Source organism: Pteropus medius, unplaced genomic scaffold (genome assembly GCF_902729225.1).
Source record: "Pteropus medius unplaced genomic scaffold, Ma_sr-lr_union100, whole genome shotgun sequence".
Lineage (NCBI taxonomy): Eukaryota > Metazoa > Chordata > Mammalia > Chiroptera > Pteropodidae > Pteropus > Pteropus medius.
The window spans coordinates 3,085,139-3,102,450 of NW_024344253.1; the positions used below are offsets into that span (position 1 = coordinate 3,085,139).

The 17,312-nt window shown below is 35.4% G+C and overlaps 1 protein-coding gene and 1 pseudogene across 1 annotated transcript in view; one reads left to right on the plus strand and one right to left on the minus strand.

Annotated features, from left to right (window-relative positions):
• The first annotated feature begins 646 nt into the window (after positions 1-646).
• LOC120607959 (uncharacterized) lies at positions 647-765 on the plus strand (annotated as a pseudogene).
• Positions 766-1,694: 929 nt separating this feature from the next.
• Positions 1,695-17,312, minus strand: part of PLPPR5 (phospholipid phosphatase related 5) — an 89,188-nt gene continuing 73,570 nt past the window's right edge. Inside the window, exon 6 of the mRNA XM_039869551.1 lies at positions 1,695-2,435. Within this exon, the coding sequence (XP_039725485.1) occupies positions 2,403-2,435 (33 nt within the window). The 3' untranslated portion in view covers positions 1,695-2,402. The remainder of the gene's footprint in view (positions 2,436-17,312) is intronic.

Consider the following 17,312-nt stretch of genomic DNA (forward strand, 5'->3'; position numbering starts at 1 on the left):
AATATTTAAATATTAAAGGCGACTTTACTCTGATCTGGGCTTAAATCCGGGTTTCTGAGGGATTTTTAACTCCTGCATTCAGACCAGGTTTAACGTGGTGCAAAGATACAACGTTTATATACAAATATATAGCTAAGGCTTCCAACAGAAAAACAAACAAAAAAACATTGCTAATCAGTTCCTTGAAAAACTAATGCTAGAACCAATAGAGCTGATCTGACTATGGAAGTCTTACTGGTCATCCTTCCTCCTAAGACATTGAGATCGCCCCTTTCACCTCCATCCCAGTAAGTGAAACCCTCATTACTGACCAAAAAATCTTTAAAGAGGGTCAAGGCTTCCCAAGCTTTTCATGTTCTAACTTTCCAACAGAATTGAATTTGTTCTAGAAGTCCGATATTGGTAGGAATTAAAATTTTCTGGTTTGGCCACTACTAAAAGTGTTTTACCTCCCACAGTGATGGAAAAGAGTAAGTAACATCTACTTGGGGGAGTAATGAAAAAGTCTTTGGGTATCTTTATTTTCTGATTTCTGTTGAAATTACAAATTAAAAGTTTATTTTCTTGAGTTAGTCGAGGTTCAGAAGTACCATTTCAGTCAATTAACTATTGATCATATGAGACAGAGTTAAAGATTTCCAAGTTAGTCTACAGCCATGCCACCCTGAACATACCTGATCTCATCTGATCTTGGAAGCTAAGCAGGGTCGGGCCTGATTAATACTTGGATGGGAGACCACCTAGGAAGACCAGGTGCTGTAGGTGTTAAAAAAGGATTGCCAAGTTATTGTTGAGAAGTACATTGAATGGTTTTCTCATAGTCTAGTTCATTTTCCTTATGTTATCATGATTTTCATCCTTTATTCCACATGCTTAGTGTAAAATGTCCCTCAGTGCCTCTCCTATGTAGTGGGGCCTAGAGCTGGCAGTGAGGGTAGCAGGAGAGACATTTGATTTAGGTTTTGACTTTACAGAAGACCTCACATCTAGACTCTTGACATTATTTTTTAAATAGAATTTTAAACAGGTAACTATATTGTAGTCTTAAAATAAACATTTAAAGTACAGCATAGTTTTTATAACTCTATTTTATTGGCATTCCTTCATTTTTTAAAATACACGTAGTTGTCCAGGATTCTACTGACCTCTGAAAGACCTCAGTGTGTCCAAAACAATATGGTAGCTGTGGCCTATTGAAAAGGAATACTAGTTCAGGATCAGAGAACCTGAATTTAAGTTTTAACTGTCTCCTATTAGTTGTGTAGAATTGGACATATTATTTACCCTGCCTTGGCTTTATTTCTCTCATTTATAAAACTAAAGCCATATTTAATGTTTAATTGGGGCCACTCTGAGGATTAAATGAAATAATAAATGAAAATGTACTTTGTAAACTATAAAGAACTACAAATATGCAAAGTAAAATATGTTAACCACATTTCTTACATTTATATAATTTAAATTACGTTGTGAGGGTGTGGTTCTTTCCTATTTAAATTACATGGAAACTTAACTAGTAAAAAGCCTAAGAATGGAGCCTTGACCACTCTTGAGATGCTGTTATCACTGGAAAATTGCTCAATAAATAGTATCATTACTGGATTTTGTTACTTAAACTACCCTAAATACTCACTGCCTGCCTTCAGAAACTACAAGTCAATAATTAAACCACAACTGTCAGAAACAAATGTCCAAATAAATAATTTTTAATTATGATACATTACTTATTACAGTAAAAATTGGCATTTTCCCCTTCAAAAGCAGAAGCACCAGTCTTAGAAAGTATAGAATGAATGGTATTTTAAGGGAAATATAGCATAATATTATGTGCAAACATTATTTTAGTATAGAACATAATTTGTAAAAGTAAAGTAATTTCACACACTGAAATCTGTTAGGATGGTAATAATGTCATGCTGAATAATAAAATAAAAACCCCCATGACTTTCAAAGTCCATTTCAAATGAAATATGGTATACTCCTGAATAGATATATGAAAAATTAAAAAGTTCAACTAGCCCCAAATGGAGGGATTTCTTATACAAATATGATTCGTGTAGGGTTTCTTTTCATGTAGCCTCAGTGATTATGTGAGAAACTGAAGTGGATGTTTTATTTCAGAATTAGTTCGTTCATTCCATCATCACATTTTAATTGAACTTGTACTTTGTGCAAGGCTTTGTTGTAGGTAATGGGGATACAGAGAAGAAAGACACAGTCCTGCCCTTGAGGAGCTCACAGTCTAGTGGGGGAAACAGATACATTGACACTGACTTTAAAATTATAAAAATCATTAGACAACTTTATAAACTTCTTTTGTAATCAAAACAAACTTTGGGTGTTACGAATGGATGGTGAAAAGGGATGATGTCCAATGCAGTGAAAAACCATCTGCTTCAATATCATGTGACTTCTGCAAAGGCGGTGATGTGGTTCTGCAAACAGAAAAAGAAATTACAAAGTCAGGGTTTGGGGAAATTTGACTTTGCAAAATAGTGAGTGCTTTTACAAAACATCGTTAGCCTAATACAAAACCGTAGCTCACGTATGTTTACGTTGCAAAAACATACAGCATTATTAAACTAAGTTCTATGTACTACTACATAAATTTAGCTGCCAATTATGTATTTTATTCAATATTCTTAATTAACCAAATAGGTTAAAATGTTGTACCTGCTTTATGCAAAATTAACACTGAAATTTGGAGGAATAAAAGCGGTAATGCCAGACACGTTAATATTCTGCTCAGTGTTAATGGAATTCTAATGCTAGCATGTTGGAGCTTTAGATTAATTGCTCCCTGTGAGACAGATGGCACAGAATGAAGTGGTGAAATGCTCATACTGAAATGGCATTTGCTAGTTGACAAAGACCTACTCAAATATTTCATTTGTGATGCTGGTACCCAGACTACAGACTGAAATTTGTGTGGTCTACCTCAACCACAGAATTCTTCACAGAGCCCTTTTACATTTTTTCCTTTAAAGCAACAGAATTGAGTACAAAGAAATCCTGTGGAATGACTAATATTTAAATGGATTCAGACATGCAACAGGCCGTATCATGGCTGCTGAAATACTGCAGTGAAAAATGGATATGACTTAATCATGACATATACAGTGTTACATCAAGATCTAACAAAAGTGACAGCCCCAGTGAATAACAGCAGCATTACAAAAGGGTTTTATCTTATTACCTGTTTCAAATGTTTGTCATAGTAGTTTCATATTGACTCTTTATAAATCAAAAACATAAATAGAATCTCATGTAATGAATGCATGCCATGAGATTTCTCCCATGTACATGAGCTCTTTTCAAGTTAAAATATAAAACGTTTAACTAGTTAAAACGTTTAAAAAATGCACGTGAAGAAATTAAATTGGTTTTCACTGAATTTAAGCATAGGAAGCAACAACTAGGAGGATATCACTGACTACTGCTTGCGACATTATTTTCTAGGTTTGACCCATTTAAACTTGGAGAAAAACAGTATCATTAAAAGTGAGTAGTGAGCAGAGAGTGTTGACTTTTTCAGTAACTCCAGATAAGACCTTAGAAACTTTAAATTCCTATTTAAAAAATACGTGATGAAAATGTTAGGAAATTCAGCTCATCATCTCTACGTTTTCTTGATTTCTTATTACAAAAGTGCAAGCATGACTTTAGGACAAAAAAGACTTGTCAGAGTGACATAATGCACTATGATTGAATAAAAGCCATAAGAACTGTAGAAACAGTACATTGTAGTTTTATTTCCAGTGGCCCCGTGAGGACTTGAAATCTGTGAACTGAGAAAATAAATTTGATATACAGTGTTTCAGTGCAAAACTGACAGGAATGTCACACCTCCGAATGGGACCTAGCAGACAGTAATTGCTGGAAAAGTGTTAAGATATAAATTGAAGACTAACCATCAGTGGCAACCGGGGTGGGGGGTGGGTGCTAGATAAAGGTGAAAATGTGACAGTATAAAAAAAAAACAACAGAAAGAAAAAGAGATAAAAAGAAAGTAAAAATGAAAATGGATGGGGGCGTTCCAAAGGCCATTGACCTGGGTATCAGTGTTCCCTTGACCTAGGTAATGAAGTGTCCACAAGGCTCATTAAATTTGCTGAAGATGATCCTAAGTGAAGGGGACAACCATCACTTTGGAAGGGAGAAGAAAAATATTTAAAAATCATAATAAATCAGAGAAAGTATCAGAAACGAATCACTGATAATCAGTGCAAGGCAGGACAGAAGCAGAAGTAAAAGCAAGCGACCAAAAATATTCAATGACTTAGGGCGACCATGTAAATTATCATCTAAGCCCATATATATTGAGGGGGGAAAGGCATGCTAATTTTATACACAGACAACAGGCTTAAACTGAGACTGTCCCAAATAGGGGCATAATGTCATCTTAGAAATAAGGCTTTGAACATATAACTTTAAGTGTGCTATTGGGTAAATATTGGATTCAGTCCTGGTATTTAAAATAATGTTTTAGTGGCCAATGGGTCTTCCTTTCTCTTCCCATAAATTACAAATACTATTACCCTCTTTCTTATGCTAAGTCATTACCAAGTTAAATTACAGGATAACAGTATTTCCAGATTGACTACAGTTTTAAGTTCCAGGGCTCTGGGGAAATGCCTTCTTTTTTTTGATTAGCACCCTTTCTGTTTTATATCACATTAAGTTTTAACCTCTGAGATAACTTTTCTATTTGAATAGAATAAAAAGGGTCCTGCTCGGGGCTTATCATTTAAGGGTGGTCATTAGTAGAGAAATAAACAAATGAAAATAAAATATTGGTATGGCTGTGCATAGAGAAGAGGAATTTAAAGAGGAAATTTAATACGAGGTTCTAAGGGCATGGAAGGAGTATGCAGATAGCACAGGGGCCATCTGTTCATTAATTTCACTGTCAAAAGCAAATGAACCCACACCACAGAATGAAAGAGATGGAGTATTTATCTCAGTTGACTTTTTAAAATGGTATTAATTCTCTTCTAGGATAGGGATAGCTTTCCCTGAAGGAATCTGGAGGAAGGACAAGCTAATTACTCAAGTTTCTAGCCAACTATAAGACTCCATCATTCTATATTATAACAATTACATTGACAAGGTATGTGAATGTATAATTTGTACTATCCAGATGGCATAATTCCTATTCAAGAAGTGCTCACTTTCCCATCAGCATTTTTCTCAATTATTATAAAACTAGAATTGCATTTAATATTTTCAGATCACCTGTCTTGAAGAATGGACTTCTTGTGATGCAAATCGGATTACAAGGCTGAATTCTTAATATGTAATAGTAAGTCTATGTAGTAGATGATAGTGCAAACACACAGTAGGCAAACCAAAAACTCATGCATAAAAGTTTAATTCAGAGTCACAAGAAAAATGTAGTTATATAATTCATCAGTACAGTTACTGGTGCCTTCCGCAATTACACATACAGAAGTTTAGAGTGGAGATATCAGAACTTGAGCCCAAAGAGTTAAAAATAAGAAAATTCTACAGCCATTAGAAAGTGTTCATTCAAAGTACACAGCACGTCAGTGAGCAAAATACTGAATCCAGTCCTTGAGTGCAGAGTTCCTGTTTAAAACGAGCACTTTTTTTCTGAAAAGTAGTTTTAGATTCTTAAATTTGGTAAATCCTATTATTACAATATAAAATGCCAATTTTTGAAGCTCTAAGTTCTACATGAAAATCTTTACTCTTTATTTTATATCTCCATTTGCAGAAAACATATTCTGTAATTAAAAAGAAAAACTTTTAAAAGCAAAATTGTCATGCATTTATGACATGAAAATTTTGTGACAACTTGCCACCTGACATGATGTGCCACTTACCATTTCCCTTAGGGGGAAAAAAAAAAGACAAATGTAAAAAGAGCATTTCACATAGGAAAACAAGAAAAGCAATTATCCTGTTAAGGGCTATTTGGTTGGGGGATGCTAAATTCCCACAGTGAAAAGTCAGTAAAAAAAATAAAATACATTTGAAAGATAAATAATAATAAGCACAACAATAACCTAGTACCTAGATCCCTTTTGGTTGCAGTAGAAACCCGCACAGAAGGACATGTCTTTCTGTATTCGCCTCAGCTCCGCAAGCCAAATCCAACCCCAGTGCGCTCTGGCGCACATACGCTTATTGCCTTAATCGAAGGTGTTCACAGCGGCTTATTCCCATTATCCATCTGAAGAGCCTTGCAAGACAGTCTTTAAAGGGCCTTCCCTGTGAATTTTCTTCGTGACCATTCTCAAAAGGTTGGATTCGGGACACCTACAGAATGTATTTTATATATTATTTTAGTGTTTCTTTAAATATTGACTTATTTACTTGGAAAAAGTACCTGTCTATTTAAAGATCTGTGTTGTTATTGTGTTAGACCAAATGCTAAGGTTAAATATTCCTCTAGTTTCTTCCTTTCACGATGATTATAAACAGCTTCTGTGTTTTAATAGGTGGTTGTGAGCAATCTGCTTAGGTTATAATCCAACTTAAAATAGGATCTGTGCATAAAATATCTTTAATTCAATAGTCTTCAATCTATTGGTAAGAAAGCCGTGTGATATAGTGGACTTTGAAGTTGAGCATTTGAATGTAGGCTAATACAACAGAAATTTTCACAAGCAATTTAATCTTTCAAAGATTCAGCTTTATCATCTGTGAAATGAAAGTAATATTACCTATTTAAATGGATTTTTATTAAGATTAAATGAGATTATATGCACAAAGTGCCTTTTACACTCAAACATATTATTGTAGTCATCTATAAAAGCCACAGAAACAAAATAAAAAGTAAAAAACAACAACAAAGAAAGAAAACATAAAAGAAAGAAAGAAACCAAGAAGATTTAAGAAGTAATAATTGGTTGGAATTTCACAATTCTACAAGTCTACAATTCTAATATACAAACAAACTTTTACACTCAAATATTTCTTGTAAGATTGCTACAAAGTCATTTGGTGGCAAAAAACAAATCTGAATCAATGTAAGGCAATTCACACTTGTGCTGAAGAAAGATCCATCTTTGGTTACAAATTACTGCTCAAGTCTGTGTTTATGTAATGGAATACCCAGTATTTTCCCTAAAATATAAAATATTTTGAATCCTGAAAAATATCTAACACTAAGGATTTAGGACAAGGAATCGTAGTCATATAATTAAATCCATCGACCATTCTGATGTTATAAGATACTGCCTACATTTTATCAGGGGAAGGTAGAGGGATATCATAATCCCAAATATTAGCCCTCCTTATTTGCTTTTCACTTCCTTCATCCATTCGTTGTGTCCTCTGAGGAGGGCAAAGTGAGCGGAAGAGACAAGGAGGAAAAGCAGTAGCGCCTGGAGTGTGTGCTCAAATACTCTGTCCCATTAAGTTACAACCTCTGGGTAGTAAAGTGGGTGAGTATTTTAGTAAAGAGAAGTGATGTGTCCATTTAAGAAGAAATTATTGGAGAACTTATTAGAGAACTTGAGGCTGTGAAACTAATTGTAAAATTCGTGTTAGGCAATTTCTTATTTTTTAAAAAATTGGGGATGTGAAGACATAAAAGCTAAAATGTGATAGACCATTCTCTTGGAAAGACTTTTTGAACTATTTCTTTCTCCACGATGGTTCCGTTTAAGTTCAGAATTTTGTATTAGCTCAGAGCTTTGTTTCTATTAAGGAATTTTTTTTTTTTTTTGGTACTATTTGGAGAAAGGGGCTAAAAGCTACTTTCTGAGAGAATTTTTTCTCCCTAGAGAACAAAATAATCTCTAGGCAGCTTTCTCTGATAAGCTAACTAAACCAGAGGCAGGCCCAGCTTTTACTGGAGCATTAGCTACAGAACTTATGAAGTATTTCCAAGTCCAGAGGAGCCAAAGAGCTTAAGGTTTTTCCACAATGAATCTTTAGAAGCACTGGTTCTAAATCTTGACTGCGCATTGGAATCACCTGGGAGCTTTAAAAAATACCGATGCAACCCCACAGACTTGGGTTTAATTGGTCTGAAGCATGGCCTGGTCCACAGGATTTTTAAAGTCTCCTCAGATGATTCTAATGAGCAGCCAATATTAAAATCCACTGTTTCAGCTCTGCAGGCTCAGTCTGATCCAGGCCAGCTGCTGGCTCTGTGTCCAAATCATCTTAGGTGCCTGATAACAATACAGACCCTCAGACTCTCAGACCCAAGCCCAGGCCTATGGGCTCAGAACCTCTGGGCACGGATGGGTCCCAGGAATTTGCCCTTTTTGCAAGTGCCACAAGTAATGGATTCCCTTTCACACCACTCTGAGAACCACTGCTTAAAGGTATGGAATAGTGATTGGTTAGCAATGTAATCATCGTCAGATATATAAAATCAATTCTTTCTTTAAAATTCTATCATTTTTTTTTCTAGAAAAGAAAAAAAGAGCCTTGCCTAAAAAAGTAATAATCCTGAATGATTCTCAAGAATATGAAATCTTTGTGCTCAAAAAAACCTAGGAATAACTACATATTATATTCCTAGCTTAGAGCTTCGCAGTGCATGGAATTTGAGAAGCCCTGTAGCCGAGATTTGTGTTTCACTTTAACTCAGTGTTCCCCAATGCATTGACTTAAAGCTCCATGTAAGTCTGTTAACACTAATGTGTTTATGGTACTTGGTGGATGTGGGTCTCTGTTGGGGGCAGTCATTGAGAGGACATGACCAGTGGTTGACCCTGGAACTGGACCTGAGCAATTGGAGTCTTCTCGCCCCTTTCCCTGTCCTTGGAATATACATTCCGCCCACTATTCCCACACTAGGAGTCACCTGAGAGAGTAAGGTATTGCTGAGGTCATCTGGATGGTACATGTGGCTGAACTCAGTTAAGGCTTCTATATAAACTTTTAAGATTTTGGTGGTCAGGTGTGGAGATTTACTCATCTTGCAGCAACCCAAGACCAGCCTCCTATGTAAGATCTTTTGCTTATCAAACCCGCCACCTACCAATCTGGAGGTGGTCTGTCTCTTCCTTTGGTCCCCCTTGCTCTCCATGTATGTGGCCAGTTTTTGAACCAATAGTATCCAGGTACTCTCTCAGAAGTTCCTTAATCTCTCTAATGACCTTCCTGTCCACCACACTTTGAGCCAATATTCATAGCTATAGTCCCAACAGTCAGAAATGCAAAATCCCAATTTATCTGTTCACCTACCTCCCTCACACTACATTTTGAAAATTTCCTGCCTGCTAATTATCCATCTTGCTCCTTCTGAATTCTATTTCTTTTATACCCACTCTGGACCCCACCCGAATCCTCTTAAATGGCATCCTCAAGCCTTGCCTCTGTGCTCTTACCTCACCTGCCAAACTAAATCTTTATACAAGCTGGTTCCTCTGTCTGATACATTCTACTCTCACCTCCTCACTTCGCTAATGGTTCTTCAGATCTCCTTGTAGAGGAAGTTACAAGTATTGTTAAGCTTGGATAGGTCCCCCTTACGTGTTCTTCTAGCGTACCCATCATCACCCTAGTCTGTATTTGTTTACAAAATTATCTCCCCATGAGACTGTAAGCTCATGAGTCCTGGATAATGTTCCATACTGCTTATTTTATATTTCTTACGTTTCATATATTTACAAATCTGATTACAAATAAAATTTTACTATATATAACAAATGATAAGAAAGGAAACTCATCCATAAATTGTATCCATGCCTTGTTTTATACTAGTATTTTAATCCATGTAATTGGTGTCTTATTTATTTCACTTCTCTTAAACTTTCAAAAATGCTTTATATTTGCTAAATAAGTAGCCAACACTACTTGACAGAAAAGAATCAGAGGAAGTGAATAATGGATGAAGTGCATGATAAATTCTTGAATAACCAGTAGCTGATTAAAAAGCTCATTTAAAAACCTGCCTATTTTTAGAAAGAGGTACCAGTCAGTACATATTTGGATAAGCCACATCAAGAGTCATTTCAGAACTAGTCAAAACCATAAGGGCCATTAGCTAGGACACAGATACTTTGGGAAGATTTTTGTAAAGGTAATATACATTTACCATATAACCCAGCAATTCCATTCCTAAGTATTTATCCAAAAGACAGAAAAATATATATTCACACAAAAACCTGTACATGAATTTTGTATGAGCTTTATTCACAATCATGAAAAACTGGAAACAACCCAAATGTTCTTCAATTTGCGAATGAATTAAAAAAAAAAAAGTGGCACATCCATATATCAGAATACTACTCAGCAATAAAAAGAAAAAAATAAACCTACTTATGCTGGTAATAACATGAATGAATTTCACGTACATTAAACTAAGTGAGAGAAGTCAGCCTCAAAGTCGGACTCATAGGCTACATGAGTCTACTTATACTACATCATACCTATGAGTTCTTTTATATGAAAGGTAAAACTACAGGAACAGAAAATAGATTAATGGTTGCCAGAGGCTGGGAGCTGAAGGAGGGGTTGACCACAAAGGGAAGGAGGGAACTTTTTAGGGTGGTAGAAATGTTCTTTAACTTGATTACGGTGATGATTACATGATGGTATGCACCTATCAAAATTCATACAACTATATGCTAAAAAGGAGAATTTTACAGAACGTCAATTATGCTTTGATAAACCCCAATTAAAAAAGAAATTAGGACCATTAGCCATGACATGAACTAAGCCTAAAAGCCAAATGATGTCTAGAATTTGGTTTGTCATTTTTTGAATTATTATTTAGACACTCAATTGTTTCAATCACAAAAGAAAAATACAAAATAAAGATACAGAAAGATATTCCAAAAACACAAGTTAAAATGAAGCACTTTATTTATTTTTGCCTTACAAGCTTGGTGGAGATTATTAAGAACAATATGCTCCCCACTGCTGGAGAGGACAGAAGGACATGAACCAAAAGCTTTAAGGATATTCATCTTCTTTTCTTTAGTGTTTCCACTTCTATAAATATATCTTAAATTATTGAACTTACAAAGATGTTTGTGAGTATTGCTTTTAATGGTGGAAAATGGGACTGAAAGTTATCTTTGATGACTAACAAAAGGTAATGAATGGTTCATTTATATGGATTAGAACTTTTTCAGTGTAATTATATAATATTGTATAGCATAGTGAATATGAGTTTGAGCTCTGAAGTTATAAATATGAAACATACATGGATATAGAAATGAAAAGTGGAAAATATGGTTCTATATTCTTCTGTCAGAACACAGACTAGCTGTGTGACCTTGGGCATGTTACTTAACCTCTCACTGTCTTGTTCTCTGTAAAACAGAAATAAGAAGATATACTCAAATAATTTCTATGAAAACTAAAATGATATTTTCTATGTGATGTTCTTTGTATAACTCCAGACACATATTAAGCTCTTACTGAAGATTAGCTTTTACTGTTATGCTTGACATGATTATTTTATTTTATTTATTGATCTGTGATCACATCCATGAAATACTCTTCTGTGAAAGATCCTGTACCATACACAAACCATACATGCACTCATGGACCTTAAAGGCTATTTGAAGAAAAGTTTCCATATATGGTGGCATATGGATTCTTCCTATTCATTTTTGTTTTGCTTACCAAGATTTTCAAATTTTAAACAATAGACATGAATTGCTTGTTGCTTCTTTAATGGAAACAACAAACAAAAATATGTGGTTGTTTCATTGTTTCATAAGACTGTAAATGTGGCCATTGTTTAGTTTCCTAGTTTCAGTCAAGTGAAACTTTACATTTTTTTCTAGTGTCATGGTGCTCTGAACTGATTTCGATGGCCTCAGAGGTGTTTTAGGACTGTCCACTATACAAGAACAAATCTGAGAGAGGGAGGGGTTGAATGGGTGGGTAGGAATGGTTCCCCATGTGTAACTAACTATGTGAGTTGGGAATGATTTTCAAATCCATTACTGTTTTATGCTCTCCTTAACTAATGACTGCAGGAATCATAGAATTTAAAGATGTAGTCATCAACTCTGTATTTATTCACACAAATGAGATGAGAAAGCTTATTTATATTCAAAAGTAATTTACTGAAAAGATGTTAGATAAAGGGTCTGTTAGATGATGGGAAAAAAAAACAGGCTTTTAGTCTTTTGTAGTATATTGTGATTTATAAATAATGGAGAAATAAATATGAATATATGAGAGCACAGACAGGAGAAATTACATGTGGCAATAATAATAACAGTATGTGCTCGTTTTTTTAACCTAAAATGTTGACACCTGTTGGAATTTTTAAGCTTCCATTTTCAACTTTCTTAAAACTAAATTAAATTAGACAAATGAGAACAGAGTACATACAGCATGTAAACATTGATTTACTTCAAATATTTTTCATAAGTGCTCAAAGCTTAGATTGAGGGAAAATGCCTAAAATATGAATATATTTAGTTCCACTAACTATCCCAATATCTGATCATTAATAAAGTTGTTTTGACAAGGTCCTATATAACATTTATATTACAGTTCAGCAGCTCTGTAAAACAAAGATTTGCATTATAGAAAAGCAAGTGAATCTTAAATAGACTGCCATAGTTATTCATGACAACATTCTGAAACTTCAAAGGAACTTATCATAGAGAGCACCATAATGTATAATCATATTTGTCTTGGCAAGAAACCACAGGATTGTTTTGCTGTTGCTATGACACTAATGTATGCAACGTTTTATATTATAATATTTTCTGCCACATGCGCTATGTATGACATAGACAATCTGCATAAACCTTAAATCCATGAAATACATCTATAGTATATCCTAGTCTGACATAAAATGAAAATCCTATTAAGGGAATCATTGTTCTTGCAGGAGAGAACTATATGTGTTAGGCACCTACTGTGCGCCAAGAAGTTTATTTGTGATCTGTTAATTCTAACAATTACCCTATAAGGGAACCATTATTGTATCACTTTTTCAGGTAAAGAAAAGAGGAATAATTTGTCTAATTCTGCCTAGTTATAATGTAGCTAAACCAGGCTTCAACCCTAGGACTGCCAGCAGCTGCAAAAATCTGGCTCTCCACCCGCCACCCTACCCCCACTCTGCCTAAATTTCAGTTCAGCCTTCTCTTTGACCCTTATGATTTTATAATATGCAAAACATTCAATGTAAAGATCAATGCATTTGCTTCCCTGGGTCATTGTGAACTCTCTCAGAACTTTCCTATCTATATAATTTTCCTTTAGAGTTGCCATGGGAATGAAACATGGTTATATCCATCTGTAATAGTACACACTGATGACATCTCTAGACCTGGGGAACTGTCATCACCGCTTACCACTTTCATTCAGGTGGTGCTTCTGTTAGACAGTGCTTTTACACTCTGAGCTTCTTGGGTAGGACTGGTTGGTGAAAAGCCCCTTATCCAAATTATAAAACTGTAATCTAGTAAATTATTCCTAGCTTACCTTCTGTTTCTTGTCATTGGCAAGAGAGAATTCCTTTTGGTTCAACTGATTAGATCACATAAACCTGAATAAAATAATGCCTAAGTTTAAATGGAAAAAAAAAAAATGTTTTCTCAAAAAGCATTTTCTAACCACTAAACTCTCAAAGTTAACCCAAATTAGCCATAAGTGACTATAGTGTCTTGTTCTAATTACCTTAAAAAACTATGTAGATATTTATTCCTCTCAGATCAATTAGAAATATTCCATTTCCTATCAAATCCTGTCTATTCTTTCATTTATTTTTAAATATTTTTGTTCCCTTGCCAGATACAGTGTCCCTTATCTTTAGATTTTCTGTATGGCATCAGTTAAAAATCATAATACATATGCAGACATTATTTGCATGAGCTTGCCTATGCAAATTTGAATGTCAGCATTTTGCCTTTGAGCGAGGTCTAGCAGGGGGCAAAGAGAAAGGAGAAGAGTGTTTCGTGCTTAGCGGCTGCAGTGACTGCAGCCTGACACAGGAGGACCCCTGGGAGGAATGTCAATGTGCTCTGTATCCATTAGCTACAAACAAGAGAAATCTCTGGAGAGAGGACAAGATGCTATGATGAAAGGTCGGCATGTTTCTTGGGTGGGGGTGGGGAGTGGGGAATGGTTTTCTTAGTGACACTCTGGCTGGCAGTTAGCCCTTTTCCACAGTAAATCATTGAGATGGTTTAGACAACCGCTGCTATAGACTGAATGCTCATCCCCCACCCCAATTCGAATGTTGAAACTTAATCCCCAATGTGATGATATTAGAAAGCGAGGCCTTTGCGGGGTGACTACATCATGAGGGTAGAGCCCATATGAATGGGACTCCCTCACAGATTCTGCCCTATGAAGACACAGGGAGAAGATGACCATCTGTGAAATAAAAAGTAGGCCCTCGCCAGACACTGAATGGGCCAGCACTTTGACCTTGGACTTTCGGCCTCCAGAACTATGACGAACAAATTTCTACTGTTTATAAACCACCTGGTCCATGGTACTTTGTTGGAGCAGCCTGAGTGGACCAAGGCAATGCCTCTGATCAGCACCTGACTAAACGCAGACTTTGCCAAGTGATGCTTGCTCGGTCATCACGATGTGACATGGCTGTGCTAAGATCTAGTCCATGTCGTCTGTATCATTTACCTGGATTTTTACAGTAGCCTCCCAGATTGGTTTTTCTTTTGTTTTGTTTTGCTTAAGTGTTGCCCTCCTTCAAGTTATCCTCCATTCTGAACATGCCACTTCCTTCCTCATACTCCTTAGTGGCTCCCCATTGCTTACAAGGTAAGCACCAAGTTCACCATGTTGCATAAAACACCCTTCATGCATTTTCATCAATAGTGACAGAGAATACTTTTCCATATACTTATTTTCCATTTGCATTTGATCTCTAATGATTTGCCTATTCGTGGACTTAGCCCTTTTCTCAATTAGGATGATTTACATACTACAAACATCAACACTTTGACCAGTGTGTTGTTTATATTTTACACTTGGGCACTGGCCTTTTATAAATGTTTTAAACTATTCTTGATGCCTTTTATTTTAAAAAGTGTTTGAACTTATATTTTTCTAGTTAGCAATGCCAAGAATGAACAGTGATATCGAGTCCTTCCTTTATAAAATTTGGAAATTATCATACTTTTTACATTTTTGTTGGTACTATCTCTGATTGGCTCATTTTGTCATTGTGATATTATTTTCTTTTGTTACATATCTTCTCTTAAGTTAATTTTTAATTTTGCACTCTTTCTGTTACCACAGTCAATTCTAATTAATTGTATATTCTGCCAATTCTTTCTGCCAATTTAGTCATATAACTTTCCCAATTTGAGAGCTCTATCTAGGTATTAATGTATTTGGCTCAGTGAGCTGGCAAACATCCTCTGTTACCATTCATAAATAGTATAATTCTGGAATTCTTACATATATAATATTTCATGGTTATCTTAATACTTAAATGACCTTTTGGGTGGAAATAAAATTCTTATGTCACACATTTTCGTCCTTAAAAACTCAGAAGACATTACTCCGTTCTGTTCTGGCATTTCATGTTGAGGAGAAAGTGTGAGGCCAGTGAACGGTCAGTCAGACAGTGTATTCCTCATGTGCGTATTAGTTTTCGTGAGGTACACTATGTTACAACCTCAAAAGCTCAGTGCTTCCAACAAGAAAAACCCATTTCTCCCAACAGTATCATCTATTGCAATATTTATAGGATTCTTTCTTTGGTATTGAAATTCAAAAAATTCACTGAGAAATATGTAAATTCTAGAACATATTTTAATTTTATCTTGTATCTAGTTAACCCTTCTAGCCTGAAGATTCAGACATTTATTTAGAAGAATACTTTCCTTAAAGTATATCTCTATTTCTATAGCTCATTTGTCCTCTTCTTTAGAGTCTACAATGATTCATATGTTAGATTTCTGTGATATGTCTTTCATGTCTATTATCTTTTCGCTGGTCAATTTTATTCTCCTGTTCTTTTAACATATATGCTGAAACCCAAGAAAAGAGATGCTATCCTCCATAAATTTAATTAAATTTCTTGTCATTAATCCTTTTTTTCAGAAACATTTTCTAGCTCTCAATATATGTCTGTCTCTCTGCATCATGAAATTATTTTAAAGAATCTAAGTAATTGTCATGATTATTTATACTTGAATCAAGATAGATTTAGCTTGGTTTATTTTCTTAAAATGAATGGGAGAAGATTCATCAAAGATCCCATAATTGTTTTCATGAATAGTCTTGAGCTGAAGAGCTGGAGGATATAGTTTTATAAAATCATTTTGATGATTTACCAGCCTGAGTGGAATGGGAAAAGAAGCTAAGGCCCTGAGCATTTCCAGGAAAATCACTTTGTTTCTATATAGTTTAATTTCTGTGGTTGTCGAAATATCAGAAGGATTGCTACTTTGTTCAGCATAATCTCCACTCCAGGAAGGATGGTGTGGTCTTTGGAGGCCGTTGTTTTTTATTTTCGAATGAAGGTAGCTTGAAGGTAATTCCCATCCCATTTTATGGTACCCATTCAGTTAGGAAACAGTTCCTTCATCTGGCATGAACCTATGCTAATGAGAAAGCTAATCAGAGGAATATTTCTTATCTAAAGGCTTTCTTCTGGTGTATATTTGCATATTTGCTATCTCTGTCTCAAAATGGTGTTGGTTCAAGGTGCTGAATTGAGCTCTAAATAGAATAGACTCTCCATTTTCTCAGAGTGTGCACTTATCTCTCATCTTCACTGTTTGAAATTTTGGGGTATTACTAGGATTCTATAAGATTTTAGCCACTTCTGCCACATTAAATTTTTTTATAGGCAAAGAAAAAATTTAAATGTACATTCTTCAAACTGGATATATTTATACTCTATCTAGTAGAAATGGCTAAAATTTTACTCTACTTTTCCCTCTTAGTGACACAGCTATTACGATATTAACCCTGACTTTACTCTTGCTAATATAGGAGACTAAAGGTAATGAATGTAAATGTTTCCATTTTCACTTCCTAGAAGAAGAGTTAGACTTTTGTTTCTTAAACTCCCGAGAGTAATTAAAAGTGTCTTTGTGTTTTGGGAGACATCCTGAAGCCAGCACCAATGACGCTTTTGTTTGGGATACATGGGCCCTTACGGGCAGGAGCCAGAAAATGATGAGTCTGAAAAGAAGACTTGACATGACCTATGGTAAAAGTTGGCTCCCTAGGACCTCAGGTGGGTGGGAACTTTGTGGATCCTATAAATGAGAGGTACCTGCACACAGCTCATGTGTAGGGCCTCGGGACTGATACGACATGAAATGGGGATGACTGCAGGTGTGCCAAGGGACACTGGACTGTGAATACAAGGGCATGAAGGCTTGGGAACTCCAATCAAGGTCTCTATGCACAATTTGACA